Source organism: Hermetia illucens, chromosome 1 (assembly GCF_905115235.1).
Source record: "Hermetia illucens chromosome 1, iHerIll2.2.curated.20191125, whole genome shotgun sequence".
Taxonomy (NCBI): domain Eukaryota; kingdom Metazoa; phylum Arthropoda; class Insecta; order Diptera; family Stratiomyidae; genus Hermetia; species Hermetia illucens.
The window spans coordinates 156,091,966-156,116,626 of record NC_051849.1 but is presented as its reverse complement, the minus strand read 5'-3'; the positions used below and the strand labels follow the sequence as shown (position 1 = coordinate 156,116,626).

General features: G+C 41.7%; 1 protein-coding gene across 1 annotated transcript; it reads right to left on the bottom strand.

The window, feature by feature from the left end:
• Positions 1 to 1,085: 1,085 nt before the first annotated feature.
• LOC119646312 (coiled-coil domain-containing protein 170) lies at positions 1,086 to 22,677 on the bottom strand. Its single transcript, XM_038046734.1, has 10 exons — positions 22,654 to 22,677; positions 17,305 to 17,427; positions 16,832 to 17,248; positions 16,351 to 16,749; positions 15,874 to 16,206; positions 15,728 to 15,820; positions 15,528 to 15,665; positions 15,333 to 15,467; positions 15,102 to 15,272; positions 1,086 to 1,583 (listed from the first exon to the last, which is right to left on the bottom strand). The coding sequence occupies exons 1-10, from the start codon at positions 22,675 to 22,677 to the stop codon at positions 1,146 to 1,148; spliced, it is 2,271 nt and encodes a 756-aa protein (XP_037902662.1). The 3' UTR covers positions 1,086 to 1,145.
• Between the last annotated feature and the right edge of the window lie 1,984 nt (positions 22,678 to 24,661).

Below are 24,661 nucleotides of genomic sequence, written 5' to 3'. Positions count from 1 at the left end.
CTATAAAGTTTATCCTGTCGAAAAGCAGGAACACTTGCAGAAGTATTGTGGGCATTCTGACTGACTATAATTCACTAGCTGGGCAAATGTTCAGAATAGGAATTATTCAAGATGATACCTGTCCATTTTCTATGTGCATCAGACATCAGATTTTTGGTGCTGATATGCTCCAACTGCAGCGGGTAGCATCACATTCACTAACGGAAATCCTGCGAGTTTTGCTCTTGACATTTTTCTAGCGTATGAAAGCATTATTTATTCCTTTCGGCTTCAATGCGCCTTGAGGAAGTATCATCTGCGATTTTCAGGTGACTTTTCCATTTTGTTCTCCAATTTCACACCTCCTGTCAAGATCTTAATATTTTAGTGGATATTCTGTCGCAATTTCAGCATTTCGGAATATTCATTAATCCACTAAGGAACTGAAAGAAATATAACTTCTAGAGGGACAATAGAATAGAAACATTTCTCTTATAAACCATTAGAACTCAAATAAACTAAACAAAAAAAATGAATCTGAAACTGAAATAATAAAAAACTCTGGAGAACTCTCTGGCACTGATGAAAGGACCAAGTGGTTCCCGAAATATCGGTATTTGCAAGAATAAATATCCACACTAACGAAAAAGGAACAACAAATTTTTTAGTATTTCAGATAATTAATCGTTGGAAACACCGCAATATTACACTCAGATTACACTCAGACACTCTGAAACGTTTTTCAACTCATCAATCAAATTTCAAATTGAAAGGAATCAAAACTATTTGAAACTTTGTAGGTCATGGCATTTTGAACAGTTTGAAACGATAATGATGGTTTGAAACCCAGTCTCTCCTTAAATTAAAACTAAATACTAACCCCTACTTCGTTCAAAATCTGATGTGCGGCTATATTGATCCAAACTATCATATCAATACCAATTTGAAGATTTTCCCCACACGAAACACTACTGGGACACTTACTTTAAATGAGAAAATAGAGTTCTTTAAAGAACGCGACTATATAAAAGTACATCTATTCGCCGATAGATGGCAGGGCAATTAGTTAAAAGATTGTTCGCATAATATGTGTCGTATATATTTCATTACACTTCGGAAAGAACAAAGAACCCATGATAGGGCCATTTTGATACGAAATCACTTCTCTAATATTTCTTGTAATCAAAATCCTCCTCGTAATGCAGATGAGTGTGATGGTCGTCTTCATCGTATCTGCGTGTGGCCGAATGGTGGCGGTGATGGTGTGGATGCTGATGATGGGATTTGTGGTCATGGCGCGGGCTGGAGCTCAACGGCCGACAAGGATTCGCCACGTTTGTCGGTGCCGTCGCCACTGCGAGGTCATCAAAGCGTGAACATGGATGCTCACCGCTCGGCGAGGCTGATTCGTATCGGCGCGAAAGCATCGTGAATTCCTGATGAGCATTGCACAAAGTCTGCAAACGATGCAACAAGTCCGTTTCAGGGAGGTCACGTAGATGCAACGTACGTGCCACCGAAGTGCGGAATGCCTGCAGGTGCGATAAACGATGGTTGGCGTCGGTAAGTTGTGTCTTCAAATGGGACAAATCGTCGCGAAGTGACTGAAATGATAGTAAAAGGTATCAGATTGATTAGTATTCAATTAAAAGTGAAATATTTTATTATAGAGTAACACAGAAATGCTTTTTCCATTCCCAATTACAGGCCATCCCAACAAATAACAATCGCAGTGTGTCCATCCGTACGCACATAATACACTATTATGTAGAAAGTAATAAAGATTAGGTTTGAGCTGCATATGCACTGCCAATGGAGAAGATAAAGATAAAAGAAAAGCGTATCCTATAGTGCTTAGCAGACATTTCTGCAGAAGCAACACTTGAATTACTTAAAGTGTAATTTCACCTGGTGGAAGGGGTATTTTCCGCAATTCGCGAAAAATCCGGAAAATGAAAAAACCCATTTATTTATTCGGGTTTACACATCTTAGGCAAAATGAAAAGGAATGGATTTTTTGCAAAAAAATATGGCAGTACAACAGCGAAACTATTCCCTCTTTTTGCTGACCTGACTGAACGAACCGCTTGAGATTTCCTCATGGTGGGGGAGAAGCTTCAGCTGCTGGGCACTCAGGCCGTGTTGGCCCATTGTACTCGCCTCCCCTGTCTAACGGAAAATTCCGGATTCGTTAACGTATCGCAGGATTTCCGTTAGTGGATGTGATGCTACCCGTCGCAATTGGAGAACATCGGCACCAAAGATCTGATGCCTGATGCGTCCATAGGCGGGGCATTCACATAGGAAATGCTCCGTGGATTCTGCTTCCTCATTACAGAATGGACACGTATCATCTTGGATAATTCCTATTCTGAACATATGCCCAACTAGTGAATTATGGCCTGTCAGAATGCCCACAATACACCTGCAAGTCCTCCTGCTTTTCGACAGGATAAACTTTGCGGTACGTATGTGCGGTTCTGGCAGAATTCCTCATAGATACAAACAATGGTTTTGAACAACGGTCAAACGCTTCTTTAAGGTGCTCGTACCGTGAAAAGTAGAAAAAATTACACAAAATTCAAATCTTGTTCGCCGCTCTTTTAATAAATAAGACAATGAAACTTTTTACAGGGTGCGGCAGCATAACTTCCTTTTTTCAAAACTAAATAAAAACTATTGTATGCATCGGAAAATATTTATTTTTTATAATGTAGGTACATGTCTTAAGTTTTTATTTACATTGTTTTGAAGATCAAACCTGTTAGGTGACGTCCCCCAATCTCCATACATTGCGTAACCCGATTTCTGGCGTTTGTCATGACTCTTGTTAGCATAGCAGGTGTTATGTTGGCAATTTCTTCTTGGATGTTGGTTTTCAAATCTTGTACGGTTCTTGGACGGTTCACATAAACAAATGAAAATGGGCTTGATCGCTAAAAAAAACAATAGCACCCTCGGGAACGACATCAAGAACAAGCTCACACGCGTTCATCCGAGAATTGAAGTCACGTTCTGGAAGTTCCTGCACTATCGCCATCTTATAGGGATGAAAATGAAGATCATCACGAAGAATTCTTCTCACAGAACGATAGGATAGTCCAAGGGCAGATGCGTGTTTGCGCGCAGAACGCCGTGGCGATCGCAACATTGACGCTCTCACTGCTTCAATGTTCTCAGGTGATCTAACGGGCCGAGGGACTCTACTTCTTCCTTTTGTCGCACTTGCAGTTTGTCTGAATGTAGTGACCCATGTAACAATTGATTTGCGGTCTGGGACGGGAGCCAACGGGGCTAAATTAAAGCGATTCCGAAATGCACGCTGTGTTGCAATAACCGAACATCCGCTTGAAAAGTAAACCTCAACGGCAAAGGTACGCTCCTCACTATTCCAACGCATGAGGGCGACTGAACCGTGTCGGGACAAAACTTTACAGTATCCCCTCTTGAACGAGACCACTAGCGCTCCGCTATGACATCAACTAACTGAGTGGCGCGCATTTTAAAAAAGGAAGTTATGCTGCCGCATCCTGTACCAAACATTAGTTTAGCCTTCAAGAGTACCTACAAATTTGTTTTTTTTTTTATTATTATTTTTCAAAATATTATAGAGAGCCCTGAACTCATTGCTGCACATAATCTCAGAAATGGCACGTCTGAAACAAAGAAGACAAAGAGCATTTCAAAAAGAAGATTTCTTTCATGACAATTTCCAATATTTTGTAAAAAAATCAGTAAAATATAAATAAGTCGGAATACAGATATAAAGGTTTTGTATTCATCTTATGTAGGAACTTTTTTGCGCACATTTTTCCATTCGTATATAACTAAAAACCCAAAATATTCCTTCATATTTTTTTTTTTTCAAAGTGGAATGTATATAGTCAACCACCGCTATAACTTTAATGAGCATTTTAAATTTTTAAAGTAAATCCCTTTTCCGAGTAGATTTAATGGAAATTCCTTTTCTGGGCAAATTCCTTCTTTTAAAATTGTTTGTCCATATCAAGATTAAGCATGAACACAATTATTACAATACTGCAGTTACTTTCAATTACGAAAATCCTTATCAAATTAACTTCTCTAGAAAAATGCAACAAATTAATTAAAATAATTATACAATTGTTTTCTGACTCAACACACAGAGGCGACTCATTCGCAAATTCATTTCATATCACATGTTTTCAACTTCACTACGCGGGAGTGCGTGTGATCACGCGAGCGGTTGAAGCAGAAGAGAGATGCGGACTCCTTCACTGCTGGCTCTCCACTCTCGTGGCGAGTTCTAGAAAAGCCGCAGAGAGCGGCGGCGGCGTCCTCCACCCGCTCGTATCCTGCTGCGCCACATAACTCCGTCCTCAGATGAAACCTAGGGGGTTTCTGCGAGAGAAAACGAGGAACTGTGTTCTCCATCATACCGCGAAGCAAACGCGACGTTGTTTTGGGGCGCACACGGGCTTCAGCCTAGATAGGGAGACTGCCTCTTTGTATCCTCCAATCTCGAGCTGGAAGAAATGCTCTCCTCGCTCGAGAACCCGGTGCGGACCTTCATATAGAGGCTGCAGCGGCTTCCGGACGGCATCCGCCATGACTAGGACATGCGTGCACGTGTCCAGCTCCCTGGACGCACAAACAGGTGCGAACGAGTGTCGGGTGGGAGCTGTGGCTTTGATGTGTCGAAGCTTAGTCCTCAGCAGACGCAGCAATCCCGACTATGCGAGACCCGATCTCTTGTCGACGACCGGATCAATTGGGAGTCTTGGGTTCTCCCCGTATACCAGCTCCGCGGGGCTGGCAGCAAATTCCTCTCGGCGGCTCGTTCGTAGGCCGAGTAAGACGAGAGGCAAGACTTGGGTCCAGGACGGATCGTCGCGTGCCATAATGGCGGCTTTCAGCGTCCGGTGCCAACGTTCTAGCATCCCATTAGTTTGCGGGTGGTATGCCGTAGTCCGCGTTTGAACCCCGGAAGTGTGCCTAACTCCGAGAAAAGGGTGGACTCAAATTGCATTCCCTGGTCAGTGATGATCACTGCAGGGACGCCAAAGCGAGGGATCCACTCTCGACAGAGAGCTTCAGCACAAGATTGCGCCGTAATGTCTTTCAGAGGTATTGCCTCAGGCCACCGTGTAAACCTGTCGATGATTGTAGGACAATACTTGTATCCGTGCGAGTCTCACAAAGGTCCTACTATGTCGAAGTGTATGGTGTGGAACCGCTTGGTAGAGCGGGGAATGAGCCCACCTCTTTCCTTACATACCTGATCACCTTACACTTCTGGCATGCGATTCATTCTCTGGCCCACGAGTTGACATCCTGTGTGAAATGTTTCTCGGTGACTGACCGATTTGTTCTCCTGATGCCTGAATGCGCTAAGTCGTGAACCGCGTGGAACACTTCCTTGCGAAAGGTGGCCGAAGTCTCTTTTCCGAATCTTCGCAGCAGAGAAAGATGTTCGAACCGAAGATAGGCACCTCCCGAAATTTGTATTTGGGATTGGATTTGAGGCTCTAAAATACTGCGTCATCCTCCTGCGCATTGGCAATAGCCAAGAAGTCGAGTGCGGCGGGGATGTTAACCTCGGAGACACGTGACAAAGCGTCAGCAACTATGTTGTCCTTGCCGGACACGTGCTGGATGTCTGACGTAAACTGGCTTATAAAGCTCAGGTGTCGAAGCTGACGAGGGAACGCTTTGTCGGGCTTTTGTTTCAAAGCATATGTGAAAGGCTTGCACTTTGTCTGGGTCGGGCTGTATTCCGTCTTGGGAAATGAAGTGGCCAAGGAATCTCACCTGTGTCTAGAGGAACTTGAATTTCTCAACGTTTAGGACTAACCCGCCCTGAAGGAGACGTTGAAAAATGCACTCGAGATGGGCTAGGTGCTCAGACTCAGTGGAAGAAGCAACCAAAACATCATCCAAGTACACGAAACAGAAATTGAGGTTTCGCAGGACCGAGTGAATGAACCTTTGAAAGGTTTGCGCCGCATTGCACAACCCGTTAGTTTTTTAACTCATAACGCAGAGGCGACTCATTCGCAAATTCGCTTCATATCACATGTTTTCAACTTCACTACCCGAAATGGGTATGATCACGCCAGCGGTTGGAGCAGAAGAGAGATGCGGACTCCTTCACCGCTGGCTCTCCACTCTCGTGGCGAGTTTTAGAAAAGCCGCGGAGAGCGGCGGCGGCGTCCTCCACCCACTAGTATCAACAACATTCGAAATCAATTTCGAATGTTGCTAATCCTGCTGCGTCACATAATAAACATTCACGACAAACCAAGCTCACAGTCCCGTCACACGTCAACGTCAATGATCGACGGCCCTTAGTCAAGTGGGTAATAATCGACTGACTATTGTTTGTTGGTTCGGTATTAAGCAAGCCCACACACTTTTGCAGCATCCGAGGATTAACTGATTGTCCAAATTAGCCACTTAAACAAAATTATCCCTTCTACAAGTTTGAAAAAAACTGTTGCTCTGGACTAGTAGCCACCGTTATCTCTTAAAAACCTTGTATACAGTAACTCACACCAAAACTATTTTCAGCTAACCTTATGTCTTTTGTAGGAATATTTATAGTCCCGAGAGAGAAAGAGAGGATGGCTCAAATGCCGATAAATCTACTCTAAATTTTTCGGTGAAGTTCCTAATTTCAATCACTTTTTGTTGTCTTTGCAGCTGTGTTTGTGCAAAATGTTTATTTAGCGTTTCCCAATTGGAATACGTTAGATCATTCAATTCTCTCGCTTTCTCGTAAATCGATTGAAGCTTATTTACTAATAATCCCCCTAAGCTGGTACCGCTGCGTAGTCGTCCGGCTGAATACTCCTCCTTGATATTGGTAGCTGTGGTTGACATAAGGGTCGGTTTTTATTTAAATATTGGTCTAAGAGTTCTAGAAGTTAAAGTTTTTGAAGATTATGGCTTTACGTATCCATCCTCCCAATGGTGTTCAATAATGTGTTCTCTGACATGTGCGGTTCTCGAAACAAATTGTTAAACAAATACCCCAAGCACAAAAGTGATGGAGTTAAACTATGCCAGCTGTCCAACTAACTTGTGAGTAAGGTGGCAATGGTTCGTGTTTAAGATTTCCAAGCTCTTATATGTTAGAATATGGCTTTCACAATCCTACCGGATTCGTAATGCGCAAAGCACCACCATTAATGTACCGCCACCGTGCACCTTGGAACCTCTTTCCCAAAGACCAGCAGTACATTTAAGATTTTGCGAGCTTCTCTAGCTTATATATGGTTTTACGGGTGGCCCCCAAACTCATCAGGGTTCTACTACGTACGTTGTCTCATTGCTCCTAGGCCGAATTAAAAGAAGAACTTCATCTATTATATCATAGATAGTTCTTTATTGAACCTTTCTATTAATTCTAATTTAACTATGCAATGTCCTAGAACTCCCGGCTGATGAGCACAAAAGTTCCATTGGACGAAATCGCAGCAATTACCCTCGGCTCAGAGCCAACTGGAGTTACTACGTTTATCCATCCTAATGTACAGGGTGCGGCAGCATAACTTCCTTTTTTAAAATGCGCGCCACTCAGTTAGTTGATATCATAGCGGAGCGCTAGTGGACTCGTTCAAGAGGGGATACTCTAAAATTTTGTCCCGACACGGTTCAGTCGCCATCATGCGTTAGAATAATGAGGAGCGTACCTTTGTCGTTGAGGTTTACTTTTCAAGCGGATGTTCGGTTATTGCAACACAGCGTGCATTTCGGAGTCGCTTTAATTTAGTCCCAGACCGCAAATCAATTGTTACATGGGTCACTACATTCAGACAAACTGCAAGTGCGACAAAAGGAAGAACTGGAGTCCCTCGGCCCGTTAGATCACCTGAGAACATTGAAGCAGTGAGAGCGTCAATGTTGCGATCGCCACGGCGTTCTGCGCGCAAACACGCATCTGCCCTTGGACTATCCGATCGTTCTGTGAGAAGACTTCTTCGTGATGATCTTCATTTTCATCCCTATAAGATGGCGATAGTGCAGGAACTTTCAGACCGTGACTTCAATTCTCGGATGAACGCGTGTGAGCTTGTTCTTGATGTCGTTCCCGAGGGTGCTATTGTTTTTTAGCGATGAAGCCCATTTTCATTTGTGTGGGTCGGTTAACAAACAAAACATGCGCTACTGGGCTGACACCAACCATCGAGAATTGCATCAAAAGCCTTTGCATTCACCCAAAGTCACAGTGTGGTGTGCAATTTCCTCAGCTGCAATTATTGGTCCTTGGTTTTTTGAGGAAAATGAGGTTACAGTGACAGTGAATTCAGACCGGTATGTAAACATGCTACAGAATTTTTTTTCCCACGGCTAGAAAATTTGTTTTTGAGGGACACTTGGTTCCAACAAGACGGTGCAACAGCACACACTTCGAGAGCACCGATGGCTGTTTTGAGGGAACACTTTCCAGAGCGCCTTATCTCAATTAGAGGCGATTTGGAATGGCCGGCACGCTCTCCCGATCTGTCCCCTTGTGATTTTTTTCTATGGGGTTTTTTGAAATCCCGTGTTTATGTGAAACGTCTAAGAACCCCACAAGATTTGAAGACCAACATCCAAGAAGAAATTACCAGCATAAAACCTGCTATGCTAACAAGAGTCATGACAAACGCCAGAAATCGGTTTACGCAATGTATGGAGAATGGGGGCGTCACCTAACAGATTTGATCTTCAAAACAATGTAAATAAAAACTTTAGACATGTACCTACATTATAAAAAATAAATAAATATTTTCCGATGCATACAATAGTTTTTATTGAGTTTTGAAAAAAGGAAGTTATGCTGCCGCACCCTGTAGAATCACCGGCATGACGCCAGCAGAACTCTACCCTAAAGAGGGTAAGAATCGACTCGGAGCCAATTAGTAGCCTACATATCTACCGTAGAAACTAACACAGGCAATTTTCCGGCAAAAATCCATAATTGCCGATTCTGCAATTGAGTATGAAAAGTTCAGACATCAATCTTCCGTAGCAATAAAAAAATGTAATCCATCAATATGCGTCAAGTGCATAAAAATGTATAGATAAAACGCAGTGATTACTTGAAGCACATAGTGAGAACCGGTGGGTGTGGTTTGGCTGGGCGTGCGAGTACTGAGAGCGAAGCAACGTGTAAGATACATTCGCTCTCTATATTAGAACGCTTCGAGATAGTACCACTGCTACGTACCAAAAGTGTCTGACGCTTTTGGTGTGGACTTTTCATATCATACCATAGAGTTCAATCAGTTTCTACCTTCTTGAACGATTTTCGATAACGGGCTGCTCAATGCCCTCAATACAGATGGTTATCACTGCAAATTGCGAGGAGGCTGCACTTCAACCACTCATCAATCATTCACGTCGCTGGCCTTAGGATCATATACACTTGAGCCTAAAAAAACGTTGGGAAAAGCCCATTTTACGAACGTGTAGAAGTTTGGGGATAACTTCATTCCTTCTACCAAACAGATGTATGGAGACCCGCGAATCAAAAGGCATTGTAAGAACTGGATTCAATTTTCCCAATAACTCTTACAATGCTCTGTGATCCTCAACTCCATTGTATCCCTATTGATTTAAACGAATTATTCTATGAGCTGCTCTCATTTCGGCGCTTTTTATGTATATCCAACGGATCCAAATTGAGTAATGCATTCAAAGCTGAGCAATTTGTTGTGCTTATGTCACCGCTAGTAACCAAACACACGGTTGTTTGCAGTGCAGTTAGTTTACAGCGAAAATTCTTTGTCTCACTTTATCCCACCACACACGGATGCATAAGGGAACATCAGCCTAACGATAGCAACGTGTATTTACATTATTTCAAGAGGCCTAAGTGAAACAAAAGTCCGTCTGCACAGCCCATAGGGTGTGAGACCTCGTTTCATCCTGTCGTCTATGCATTTGTTCCAAAGCAGCTTCTAATCTAGAATGACCCCCAGATATTTCATTTGCTCAGAGAGCTGAGGGTATGTACCCCTCATCTCTGGAAGGCAAAAACCATTCAGTTTCTCTCCTTTTTGTAAATAATACCATTGTAGTTTTATTTGAATTTACTGAAAGTCCATGCCTGAGGCACCAACTGTCTATCAAATTAACGGCACGTTTGTATATTTATATGAGCAAATTTTGCTTCCATTGTTAGGTAAAGATAAACGCCTACTTCATCACACAGCAATCTTTGTGTTAGCATAGGCTAGATCCACTAAATTAAAATATCATCGACACCATGCTCTCTAGCGGCTTCACAAAATTTTTGGAAAGGCCCGCAGTCAAACGTCCCTTCAATGTTCACGAGCACGGCCATCGCGTGCTGATGTCAAGCTGATTCTTTTGGGTTTGAATAGGCTTTTTCAAGCTCCGATATGAAGGCTACCTCAACCCCCTGTCAAAAGATAGGCACGTAGCCTAAAGCAACACATGCTAGAAAGATATTTCTTAGCTGTCGTTCTAAATGTTCCGTATTCCTCTTTACGATTGCTGGCTAGATGCCATCTATGCCAGTTTCTTTGAAGTATTCAAAGGACAATACGGCATACGTTCTCGCTGTATTCCAATTCAACTTGCATCACTTACGTGAAGGGATTAAAGAAACCGTCAACTCGTCACCTTCCAACTCTCTCACCAGTTCTCTTGAATGGTGTATTTCCTATAGGGTCTGTACTGATTCCAGTCTGGAGTTCGGGAAAATACCATCCGGTTTTCTAAGGGGATTCAACTTTGCCGACTCATTCCTTTGAATCACAGTCTTAAAGTTTCTCCTTCACCTTCCATTTCGTTGCAGTACGCTCTTGAGGAATCTCGTTTCGAACACTTAATAACTCTCTCATATGCACACTATAAGTTCTGGAAGTTTAACCAGTCTTCATTCTTATTGCATTCTTATTCTTAAGCACGATTCAGTGAAGGCGTGTGCAGGCCGTTTTTTTCGCTTTGTTTACAATTTTTTTGTGAAGAACTGGATATAGATACAAATGCAAATTTTTCACCATCTATTTGTTAATATTCTGAGCATGCGTAGTAATTTTTCCAGCTCCATAGCATAGTTCATTATTGACATACAGAGCAATTTATACACCCATCTCCAAAAAAAAACGTGTTTTTCTACTGCCACGCTAGAGGGCACTGTGATCACCTTAAAGAAAAAGGTAAACGGAATTGTAACGTGCGGACTTAACCACAGTTCGCAAACTAGGATTATTAAAAAATATTGAAAGCTAAATTTTTGGTGCTTTTTTAAACTTTTTTTTTTTTGTAAATTGTGGTGTTTTTTCAAGGCTTCTTTAATGAATAAAAAAAGCTACCGAATGAATCCCAGTTTGCGGACCGTAAAAATATGTTCTGAATATGTCATGAAAATTTCAAAGAATTTCGTTGGATAGATTGTGGGCTATGGTGGTAGCAGATTTTCAACTTGCAGTTTCGAGAAGAACGCATTTAAAAAGTAGGGGGCGAACCAGAAGAATCCGTGGGAAGATAGACTGAGGTCTTCTACACCGATGGCTCAAAAACAGAATAATAAGATAACAGAAAATGATTTTGGAGTAGAATTCTTTTCGAATAAACACGAGAAGTTGGCGGGAACAAAATACAACCGTTTTTCAAGCTCAATTGTGGGATCCTAAGAAAATTTGCCTGTGGCGACAGTCAGGTTGTCTAGATTTAATACGATGAAACTATTCTGGGTACCTGGTGACTCAGGTGAAATCTCGGATGACTAGCGAAAGGGAGTTCCATTTCCCCCATATCCGGATCGGATCCAGCAATTGGAGTGCCGGTAGCATTGGCTAATGTTACCCGTAATGGTAGGCAGAGTCTTGATGTTACTAAACACACCAAACTTTTCCTGCCAGAACCAAGCAAACTTAGGGCAAAGTTTATCCTGTCGAAAAGCTGGAAAACTTGCAGAAGTATTGTGAACATTCTGGTTGGACATTTGTTGAGAATAGGGGTTCTTCAAAATGATCCTGTCCATCCTGTAAAGAGGAAAAGGGATCCAAGAAACATTGGCTATGTAATTGCCACGCCTATGGGCGGCGCATTAGGCATCAGGTTTTTGTGCTGATGTGCTCCAGCTGCAGTCCAGACTTAACTTAGACTGGGTTAGGTTCATGACTCAATGAGAGAAGAAGCAGATGTCCTCAGCATAGTCATGGTGTTGGCGTTATGAAATTCATCGTCCCTCACTAAGTTGAAGTGGTGGAAGTGTATAATACGTCCCAATGCAGTTTCCTTTGGCAATAATCACGTTTAATGGGCCTTTTGTCTCCAGGGGAAAAGGGTCCATATACGGTCATTTGTCGTTGAATTACATATTCTCCTTCCGTTATTAGGTCAATTACAAACCAACCATATTCCCCTTGAAAGCTGCACTACTCACGAAAAAAAATTCGAAAAACTATAAATTTAATTTGGGCTATACCCAGAATTTATGAATTGCAAAAAAAATTACAAGCCCGATTGTTGATTTCGAAATGCATGGCAAACTTGCTTGGCAACCTCTACTGTCCAAACTCGCTGAATTTTTCGCGATCAGTGTCAATACAGCACAACATTTGTCGGAGGCCACCGCCATTTAAACTAAGTCCAATATCACGTCTATGCCGTTGATCGGGGCCTAGACTTTGCCTAGGAATCGAAAAATTAATTATAAACGACCCTCGTTAGCATTCTCATGGTTGTGTCAGTAAGGCAGGAAGGTCGGTATGATCATAATTCTCACAATTGTTTATTCGGCTTCAGCAACATAACCTTCCCTTTTCACAAATAAAGAGCACCGTGAATAAATTTGAAGGAAAACACGGACATAACAGCTATACTATCCGCCGCCTCGACTTCTCCATTGCAGTGCACAAACATCCAAATATAAGTTCCATCAATAGTTTGGTTGCCTGTTGGTGAATATTTACCAGAGCCCTGGGCACACCCCCAAATGATTGCACGGACCAACTTGACATTCCAGCACATGTTCTGCTACAACGCTCTCTTATACTTGGAGGAAGCAATCTTCCTAGTTATTATGAGTTCAATGTTTGCTGACCCACCAAATATCTGCCTCACTAATGCAATACTCACACTGCTAAGTCTAGATCCGCAAAAGTCTCAATCTCAAGCGGCACACGACTCCTGGCATTTGCGTTCAACGGTTCAATTCACCAAATATAATGTTGGGCTTTGTCTTGTGGAAAACCGCGTACGTGTTATGCTTCATTTGCGCTATATATTTCTGGCCTAACTAATCCGACATCATTTCCTAAATGGCATGGTTCCCACAAGCCCATATTACTATTTGATCATGCTTTACCCAGAAAGATGCTTTGTGAGGTATGTTGGCCTCTACCACATTTTCTACACCTTTAGGACATGTTATAGTCAAAATCGACTCAGTCTATTTTAATTTCAGCAGCAACCAACCATTCGAGAACTGCTTGTACCGATAAATTGATAATTAAAGTTAGCATGCCTGCATTCTCCCTTGAATCCCTTAATTTCCAACCATTTAATATCAGAGCAACTAAAAATGTGGCGTGAATACCTCCACTGTAACGTCCGGTCGTCTGTACCTTTATATATCGCATCTCCCGCCTTTGTGCCTTTGCTTCAGTCTATTCCTCTGAAGGCTAGCTTGCAACGGTAATTTGCACTGTTTTACCAGAAGACGAACTAACAATATTAGAATACAAATCGTGGGTTACGCTGACGACATTGTTTTAATCTGTAGGGGCAAATATGGGGATACCCTATGTGATAGAAACTAAACTGAATTAAGTGTTACTAGTGCCTCATGCAAGAGGGCGAATGCCACAAGTTACATGGCATGGAAGTCAAACGAGAAACGGAGGTCAAATATTTGGGAATTAAGTTAGACCAAAAATTACTCTGGACCACGCATGTCGGAAAGCCACGAAGGCTCTGATGACTTACAAGTCCATTGCAGGAAAACAATGGAGTTGCACCCCGAAGATACTATTTTGGATATACACTGCAATAGGTAAGGCCAATGATTACCTATGGGCGGTAATTTGGGCAGAAAGAACTGAACTTAGCACACAAGCCAGGGAGTTACACAAACTCCAAAGACTGGCTTGCTTGTACATCAGTGGGGCAATGAAGACATGCTAGGTTATCTGGGTCTTCTGGGGTCAACCCCTCTCTATCTGCACATACAGGAATAGGCTAGAAAAGCAATCTTCACAATGGCCGGAAGTATCAGCGAGGTATGGAGCTGCCTAAATTGAAGGAAGATTGATATTATTTCTAGGCGAAACCCAAATTATTAATACCAACGGATAATATGACAACAAGATTTCACTTCGATAAGAAGTTTAAAACACGTTAGAGTAAGAAGGCAAACTTGGAGAGCGTGGTTGTGACATACGGTTTAAACCAGAAAATGATTGCCTGCTTCACTGACGGATCCCTCACAGCAGAGATCGTGGGTGCGGGATCATTCGTAAAAGGAAAATGTACTTTTAGTCAATAGGTAAGCAAGTCCTCCTTTAATCTCCAACTACCGAAGAACCGAAGCGCACAGAGGATTGCTTAAACCTCACCAAGAAGAACCTCCGAAACATAGAGGGTATCCTCACCGGTCACTGCCGACTAAATTATCACTTAGGGAAGCTAGGAGTATCTATGGACACTGCTTGCAGGTTCTGCGCAGAGTGTGTCGAAACCTCTTATTCAAAGTAGGTCGCGGTACCTGGGGGAATACTTAATACTAGATGCAAAGTTTGAATATGTTGAAGTAGGGAATTTACTAGAATTCCTATCGGTTATAAGCTTGCTTGACATACTGTAGTAATTGTCTTTTGCTTCATAATTACATCTCTCTTTCAGGCACCCGGATTCAATTGATATTTTCTCCAAGGTCCATAAGCGGCGAGTTGGATTTAACTTTTCGAAAAATATCGTCGTATGTGACTTTTTAGACATCAATATCAGGAAGGTTGACTTTGTTTGGGGGCTCTTGAATGGTAAATCAACCTTTAGATGTCCGAAGCAACTGGCCGCAAGCTTATTTATTTCTTATCTATATTATATTTATATTTGTAAAATACAGTTGCACTGAACACACACATTTTTTAAATTAAAAAAAATAATAATGCGGCACTTACCTGTATAAGTGCCTCATCCCTGCGTCTCCTATCCTGCGAAGAGTCCTCCATAGAGCGAATACGTTCTTTCAAGGCGTGCAATTGTGTTTGAAGTCGGGTACGTTCATTTTCCAGGTCACAAGCCTTTGCAGATAATTCATCAATTTTTCGTGCTCGCTCCAGTGAAGTAATCTAGAATGAATGTGAAAACGGAACCCCGAAGGTACTACTGAGAGTTATTGGATGATTTACCTTATGTTCAGCTGCTTCCACTAACTGCGCTTTGACTTCGGTTAACTGGCTTTTGGTTTCCATCAATTGCTGAGTCAGCTTCTCAACTTGCTTCGTCAAACGACGAATACGGTTGAGAGCGTCATCACGTTCAGCCTAGAAATAGAACAACCGGAGAGGAAGGGGAATCATATAAGTCTACTTGCTTTCAAGTACCATCAGCATGCTCTTTCCTCTAGCTCCATCATCCAGAAGTGCCAATTTCCGTCTAAGTAGCTCCAAATGGAGGTCCCGCCTCTGCACTTGCTCTCTTAGAACTCGCACTCGTCTCTGAAGAGCATACACCGCCGAAGTCTGGAATTGCCTTTTATTGTATTCACTATTTCTATAAATGGAAACTTTCAAACAAAACGCACCTCCTTCATAGGTATATCATGGCAAGATGTCCCACGTCGAAGCTTAGTAGAACCACTGCTATGATGCCGGTGATGATGATTTTCAATACAGTCCTATAATCGAAGTAGACTTATAAAATTGATAGTCATGACAGTAACAAAATTACCTTTTCACAAGTATGTGCATGGTGGTCGTGATGACCCGACAAACGCTCAGCCCGTTCCAATAAACTTTCAGCAAGGATTGTCGTGTCCGTTCCAGGAGCAGGAGGAGATGTACACTCACTCCAGCATAAGGCCCGGGAAAGCCGAACTAAGTAATCACTTAGCTTAATATGTTCGTTCCTGAGGTCATGTATTTCTACATTCGCTTTCTCCAAACGTTCCTCTAATGCACACTTTTGAGCCTCTTCAGCTCGAATTCTGCAATTTGAAGTTTCATGAATCTCACGATGGCGTGACTGCTCATCCGCCAATTGATCACGAAGATTATGAAGTTGCTTCAAGGAGAAGAAAATTAGGCAATGAATTTCTCAAATAAATCTTCACTAACATAATCGATTCACAAGATAAATTGAATCCTAAATTCGGATTCGACTACACTACAATGGGGCCAGTACCAATAATCAACGAAATTCACTTACGCTATGCATAGTTTGATTTTCATTCACAATCTCGCGAACCTTATCCTTAATAAGTGTTTCACAAGGTTCAGGTACGTTGATTACCGTAGCCAACCCACGAAGAAATTGCAAGCGATCACTTTGGAAACGGTCGATATTAGTCTGTAACCGATGACATCGGGACTCAAATCCGCGCAGCTCCTCGCGCAATTTCTCATTGCAAATATCACTTTCAGTAAGGCGATCTCGTGCTACTTGTAAATCTCTATCGAGTTGTCTATTTCTTGTTTCCAACTCATGATTATGTCCTTCCAATGCTTCCACTTGACTCGTTAGACGTTGTTTGTCGGCATTTGAAATTGTCTTTAAGTTCATAAGCTCAGACTCGCAACCATTGAGAGTTTCACAAGTTGCGGTTATCTAAAGAAATGAAGAAATCAAACTTTGCAGGTACGGATAATAATAACAGGTTAGACACATATAAAGTGCTGCTAAATGTTACCTTCGTCCTCAACCTCTGCAACTCCGAAACAACTTCACCAGTTTTACCCAGAATACATTCAGGATTCAAATGAGTTGACTCACATAAATCTATCCCCAGACAGACACATAGCTTCCTCAGCAACTCCTGAAAATTAACTTTTGCTTGATCCTTTTGACCCTCCTCGTTCGTTAAATCGACTTCCAGTCGTCGAATCCTGCTTAATAATTCTTTGATCTTATCCTCTGCGCTGCGTTTCTCCCGTTGTAAAGTTTGAATAGAGGTTTCGGATCTAGTCTGGAGATTTCGTTCTCTGGTTTCAATCGCTTGAATGCGGCTCTGCAGAGATCCTATCAATGCTGATTGTCGGGCCGTTTGGGCACGTAAGGCTTCACATTCAGTCTCCTTGGCACATAGAGAACTTTTCACTTCAGTTATCTGTGGAAATAAGTAGTCTGGTCGAGTTTGTCCAGGGAGTTTCAGAGCCTACCTACCTCTGCCATTAAGCGATCACGTTTGTAAGATGAGGCGGCTAACTCGCTTTTTAGTGTAGTGACCAAGTCTAAAGAATGACCAAAATGGTCGCCGGGTAAATTTGTGCTGCATGGCGGATCAACCTGAAATGATGCCAAGAACAAATCAAGAAAAGATTATGCTTAATCTGAAGAGTACTTATAACTTTTAAGCCAATACTCATTTAGGGTAAATAAGTTGTATCAGTAGAAGGTAATTAATCATAATGTATTGAATGTTTGAACCGTTCATATGCCAACCCAGTAAAATAAAGGAAATAAGTAAGACCATAGGAAACAACAGAAAGAAGGATCAAAATGAGGACACTAAACTCTAAAAGAAAAAGTAGACAGGCTTCCACCCTAATACAAATGCAGAGAATGTAGTTGTCATCACGGACCCCTGCCCTGTGAGTTGGGGCTTAAGAGTTCACTCAAAGTATTCCTAGCTTATCGCAAAGGCGACTGAAAGGGAGAGAAATTAGAACCTGTACTGCTACCGACACATCATCAACAACTAGGATAGGAACAGAACTCACAATTGGCTTCTAGAATGTGTGCAGGCTTTTCGACAATGGTAGCAAGTATCCTCAAAATGCTCGTTTTCCCCAACTCGAGCGAGAATTCCAACGATATCACCTGGACATTTTGGGTCTAAGCGGAATCTTCTTTTGTGCTTTGGAAAGGCAAGTGGTAGCACCCGCGAATCTAGTATCAGGCTGTTTCTGACGACTATCGCAAAGCCGACTCTCTTCACCTGGAGGCCGTTGTCTAATAAGATTCTCACTTCAAGATGTCAGTTCAGGTTAAGGAACGTCACAATTATACAGTGTTTGGCAACAATGGAGATTACCAATCTTTCTATGATCATAGGCAGAGTTCACGAAAGGCTTCCTGAAGGTGACAATGTGATGATGGTGGGTAATACCAAGGTGGGCTCTGACGACACCTTGCTCGAACAGACACAATCTTGACGATCGTAACGATAATAATGAAAGGTTTGTGGATTTCTACAACTTTCACTGCCTAGTCATTGATGGCGTATTGCGCAATTAAATTGACCACTTCGCAACCAACAGTAGATTTATGAATTGTCTTCTAGGTGTCCGTAGCAAGAGAGGTGCTAATATCGGCCCCGAAAAAGGTAACCATCTGACGGTCGGTTACGTTCACTTGAGTGTTGCGCCCGCTCCTGCTCGCATAGTTGGAGAGCTGCAACCGACCAACTTGAATATCGACAGATTACTAGATCCAACAGTCGCTCCACAATGGGCGACGTATTTCGCTAAACAGATGGCAGATACCCTGAGTAACGCGCCTGAGAATATCGATAACCACTGCGCCATTCGCTAAGCAGGTCGTCGGCCAAGATCTGGCTGACAACGGAAGCGGATCGATGCATAGAAGTGATTGAATACTCTCTCTATGTTCTGCAGCCACTGCAAGTGATAGGGAGCTTAGTGCGGGGAAATTTGCAATTGCGCTGGGCAGGAAAGTCGAAGATGTCGCAGATGGCAATGATTTTAGAAGGCATACCGCATCACGAATGAGCTTGCATGCGGTCGCTAACCCTTCGGTGGTCCTTCGAAGGACGTTAACGGACGACCCCCATCCACGATGACGATCAGCTCAAGACTTGGAAGGAAGACTTTACCACGGTACTTAACCATGTCACATCCAGTGAAGTTCCACCCTTTGTGGATGCAATGGCTGTAACATGGGGATACGGACTGCTCTCACCATCTCAGCCATCAATGCATTCAACCGAAGTAAACCGGCTAAGCTGGACAGAGTCTCCCAAAAATTAGTTTCTCCAGACGTCGGAATCTGCCACCTTTCCCAAAGTGGAAGGAAGGGGTGATCATTAAAATTCATTGAGTGCGACAATTGGTGGGGTAGCTGCGTGCTCCCTGCCCGCGCAAAAATAATACCTAAAATAATGCTGAACCGCACGAAAGAACAACTCGAGACCTTAATCGACAGGGCTGGTTGATTATCGCTCTGAATCTTCCTCATCAAGATCCTAGAGATCATTTTGGCGCGGAGTTTAGATCTCCGCTTCGCCTACTCTTCATCATCATTTCTAGAAAGTTTTCGGCAGCGTGAACACGGAGTGCATCTGAAGAGCTTTGCGCATAAGCTGCTTTCCAAAAAAAACGCATAACTAGTATCAGAGCTACATATAATTTGTCACGTTCATAAGCGGGGTCGGCTCGTCGTGATCGGTTTCGCCATTTGGCTCTCTCAAATGCCTGATCTGGATGCAAAGACGAGGCTTTTAAATGCCCATCAGCGTATCGAACCACCTTTGTTTCGGCCGGCCTTTTGGTCGTTTACCATCGACTTCGATGTTCAGACCAATCTTTGCAAGTGAATTCTCGTTAGCGCGAATTGTGTGAACATACCATCGAAGACGCCTCTCTCGCAAATTTTTCCACGATCGTTGCAACTCCATATCGATCGCGGATATCCTCATTTCGGATGTGATCAAAACGTGTCAGACCATTAGTCCAACGCAACATCTTCGCCTCCATTACCGCAAGACTCCGTTCATTGTCTTTTATAGTCGACCAACACTCAGAACCATAGAGGTAAAATCTCATAGGAATTCGAAATGAGAAGCAGAGTCTACCAGGGTTGAATCATATCTCTGATATTATTTCTTGTTGTTACCGGTAATGTTATTCATTCTGCCTTTTCCGGGGTACGTGGAGGGGTTTATTGGACTATTACATCTTTCCCCAAACACCTCGGCTACGCTCATGACATCTGTTTGCTTTTTCACCGGGTTAAGGATCTTGACCAAATGACTCTGAATTTGGAAAGAGGGGCAGGTACAGTCGGACTGAAAATAAACACCAAAAAAGTCAAGGTTCTGCGTCTGATAGTTCTTTCCACTCTCCCTGACTACATTAATGGGCAAATCATTGGAGATATTGATCATTTAGTAGCGTGGTTTCTGCCGACGGTGGCACCGAGTGGATGTTGCTCGATGTATTAACACGACCGGATCCTTCTTCGATGCTATGTTAAAAATCAGGAAATACAGATACCCCGACTTTAATTTATTTTCTTCGAATGTATAATATATATACTACATGTAAGTCGCATGTCATAAAATGAGGCCAAACATGTATATCCTCATGAGGCATTACCAAGAGGACTTTGCGCAGAGTGAAAGACGGACGATATGGTGTAACGTATTGACAGCTTATTTTTCCCGAATGGATTAAAAATGAGCTGTGGAGTTGAAGTAAGATCTCCTTCGGATACACGCAATATATGTGAATCAAACAGTCTTAGAGGCAAAATTACTGGCAATACGCGCACGTTGTCTGTTAATGAAGTATGATCCGGCCCGAAATGTAGCTATTTCGACTGACAGTTAAACGGTCATCAAAACTTTGGAGACGACTCTGATGAGTTTGCTCAGAAACCAATTCAGCAGTCTGGACGGTTCGCTCAAAGTGTCTCAGAACAGAACAGAAAATCTCGTCATTATTCCCAGAACGAGAAGGAAGAAGAAAGCTTAGCCTTCACCTAAGACTATGTTATAAGTGCGAGTCTAACGGGCCAAGCTAGTAGTCTGTAAATCAAGCTTCGGTTTTTCAACAGTTCCAACGATGCGCGTGCTATATGAAGCCGTGCGGTAGGTTATGTCAGTGGAGAAGGAGCAATTCATCAGACCAATAGAAACTAGAAAAGAAAGGACAAGGAGGAAGAAAACATCGTTTTAAAGTCGAGAAATCAGGTGGATTGCGTTTAACTTTTGCTAGGATAAGACAGTGACAGTTGCGGGTAGCGGACAATATCACAGAGTAATATTCAAACATGTTGCGAACGAAGGAGGTGGAAAGTTTTAACCAATATTAGACCAAGTCAAAGTCAGAGAAGGTCCCAAGATGTAGCCTAACATTCTAGAACCGCGTTTGCTGACATCCAGCCGGTGACTGTCGAAGTAAAACTTATTCTCGAAAGTTATCAGCGAACCAGAGTGTCTAAGTTCGACTAATAGGGATAGTATACAGGAGGAGCTAACATATAGATGAAAAAAACTTAAGGTCATTGCCGCAAAGCAAACAAGGGACCGTGATGAGAAAGAAACAATCGTTGATGAAGAAGAGAAATAGTATTGGAACCCATAGAGACGCGAGTTCAGACGTGTCGTTAACAAAGTCAGAGGCATTAGAAAAATGCCTTTCTGCCAAAAATGTTGACAAAGTTTGTGAAGTTTAGTAGATTAGTAGTAATGGACCGACGTTTCACAAAACCATGCTACTCTTCTTCCCACAGGTTAGAACAAGTCGGGAAACCGGAAGCTAAACGCTTCTGGTATGAAAGATTTTGTGTATTACTTTTGTAAAGAGATTTGAGTGTGCATGTACCCCGTTAATATGTAGCACGTAATATATGCATATATTATGTAAGACTACCCACTTTCTAGTGATATTGACATTCAAAGTCTTGAATTTGCACAGAAGCGACAGCTTTGACCTATCATAACTTTGTTAATAATAGTTTGATTTCCATCAAATTTGGTAGGATTATGGTCTATGCTGTCGCCTACATTACTGCATTCGTTATTCTAGGAGGAATTTAAGGGGGGTTTTTCTGCCAATTACTAAAAAATTTTGTAATGTACTATTATTAACTTTATTTGAGCAGGTATCGATATGGAGGGTATTTTGGGGCCTAAGAACCATACAGTGGCAGCATCTTGCCTTTTCTCAGATTTTTCCGTTAAGCAGTTTCTGAGAATGGGTCCGTTAAAGAAATGATCACTTTCAACCCTCCGCACTTCCCACCTTTCCAACAAATGACAAAACTAAGACCGGCTTCGAAAAGTACTAACCGAAACCTTTAATTTGGTATCTCACATGAAAAAAAATGTACACCCCCTTTGAAACTCACTGTATGTGTGAACGTTCACAGTTCCCACCTTTCTACCAAATTTGGTGTCAATCGATACAGCCGTCTCCGAGAAAAATGCATGTGACGGACAGACAGACAGTAAACCGATTTTAATAAGGTTTTGTGTTTGCACAAGACCTTACAAAATGACAACCTTCAAGGCTTTTGTTACAAATCATACAGGGAGGGATAGAATTACACTAGTTGGTTTTAAGCAAAAAAGGTTAGAAAGGCGGGCGGGACAGGAACTCAACTAAGGGAGGGTTATTGCAAGAGTCATTAAATATTGTTTAAACATTGATCAAACTTGCAGGATTATTTACCAAATTTTCAAAGTTCTCCCTTCGCCTGACCAATTTGTCGTTTCGTGCGACCACTATTCGTCACATTTGCTCAAAACGCAAGTTGCAGGTCATTTACCAATTTTATGATTGATGTCGACATAGCGGCACAAAATAATGAATATTGGGATGGATGAATGTTCAAATGATAGAAGTATATTTGGAAATGAGGTGTTAAGGTGAAAGCATAAATGCTTGAAATGCACGTCCCAATTGTGCAGGCACAGGGGAATTCATAATGGAAAACTTTTTTCAAGATTCGAAAAGGGTAGGGTAGGATTAGTTATAAAGTGACGGGCGTGCCAGCAATGGATACACGACTGAAATGAGATCGGAGAACTCTTCGATTACATTTCTTGTATTGTTTTGTGCGTAATAACAATTGGAGGCGCTTTCAGAAAACAAGGTTACTTCATTGTTCATGAAAGTAACGGCGATCTTGTTGGACGAAAAAGTCATGGTTTCGAATATAAAATATTTCAAACACGCTTCCCGGTCCACTCTAGACGACCAACCATTACAAACTCCTTCGAAATTCACTCTTCACAACCTACTAAAATATTTTGCAGAAGTAGATTTTTTTTACTCAGCATCAACAGACATATTGTACGTTACATATGTATATATTTCGTCAACGACACGAACCAGAACCAACAAATCTACTATCTTCTTTTCTCTAATAATTTCAAAATAGTTTATTATTATAAATTATACATGATGCCGTGTATATGAACTGTATATCGTTTAAGGTATAAATCCTCCGTTAAATCCCAGTTTCGTGAATTTGCTTTCGCGACATACTTTCAACATTACCTCAACCCAAATACCATCTTGCGAAGTAATTTTCAAAATTCTTAGAAAGTTTACTAGAACACATATTTTCACTTAATTTCATAGAAGTTGAAAGGACTAAGCAAACACAATACCTACAGGGTGATGCAAATGAGGAGAGTGAGGATATCGCGAATGACCATGTTCGTGTCCGCTGTGACCGTGTCCGGAGTGGTGATGAAGGTGATGTCTAGTAGACATTTTCTTGACAGGAATTCCAAAACTGCACTTTCTTTTCGTTTAATATAAAGGGAACGCTAGCAATTAAATTTTAATATGGACGACACAAAATTAGATTGTAAATTTCTCACGTGCAATACTACTCGCTTGAATGCAATCCGCCCAAAGTCCAAAGGTAGACTGAGAAATTCCTTCACTTCTGCTTTAGTTATTTCAAATTATATCCGTTACTTTTACAATAACCAGGCAAAGGGGATGATATATATTTATGCATTTGTACGTACCAGCCGATTCCTGGATTAGAATAGGTTTTTCCCTGCTTCCTATACAAAAAATATACACGCGAAAGCTCACAACCCTTAAGGTCGGGAATAACCAGGAAAGATATGTAAATATGACGGAATTTTGCATGGCAATTATTTATGCATAAAATCGTGCTTGAGTAGTAAATACTTGTATACATGACTATGTAAGATAGTAAACAAATCAAGTGTCCCTGGAAACAGATAAGAGGCTCGCCTATTTTTAGGGATCAAAAAAGGGAATTAGAGTTATTTATAGCATGTTTTCTAGACATTCATAGATAGACGATGACGAATTTATTTTTGTTTTGCCTTTACGATAATAAATAAAAATTAATATATATATAGATTCTAAAATGACGAAAAAGGGATTAAAACGGTTGCAACGAAATCTATGGAAAATTCTATATTCTCTGCCATTTGTCTTAAGGGATTATGCTAATGTTAAAAAAAGCTGTTTTTTTGATAGATAATAACAATAATATTCAAAAGTGAATATCTAGAACATTATGCCGATATGTAGTCTCTTTGTAATTCTACCATACAAACATATTTAGAAACGCGGGTCGAATGGTGGGGTTGTGGGAGATAGAACCGACAAACATTTAATGAATCAAGCAGCGATGGTGTTTTTCGACGCCGAATAATTCACACTTTATCCTTTATAATACCATATAAAGATGAACTTAAAAGTGTAATTTCTGAGGTTTTGTGTGTAACAATGAATTATGAAATTCGGCTACCGTTTTTTTCCGGAGGTGGAAATCTTCAAAA

Coding starts and splice junctions, on each gene's coding strand:
- LOC119646312 (XM_038046734.1), bottom strand. CDS start 22,677: ATGTCGACATCAATCATAAAATTG. Junction 17,249..17,304: donor GTGATCGCTTAATGGCAGAG/GTAGGTAGGCTC, acceptor TTATTTCCACAG/ATAACTGAAGTGAAAAGTTC. Junction 15,666..15,727: donor ATGATATACCTATGAAGGAG/GTGCGTTTTGTT, acceptor AGGCAATTCCAG/ACTTCGGCGGTGTATGCTCT.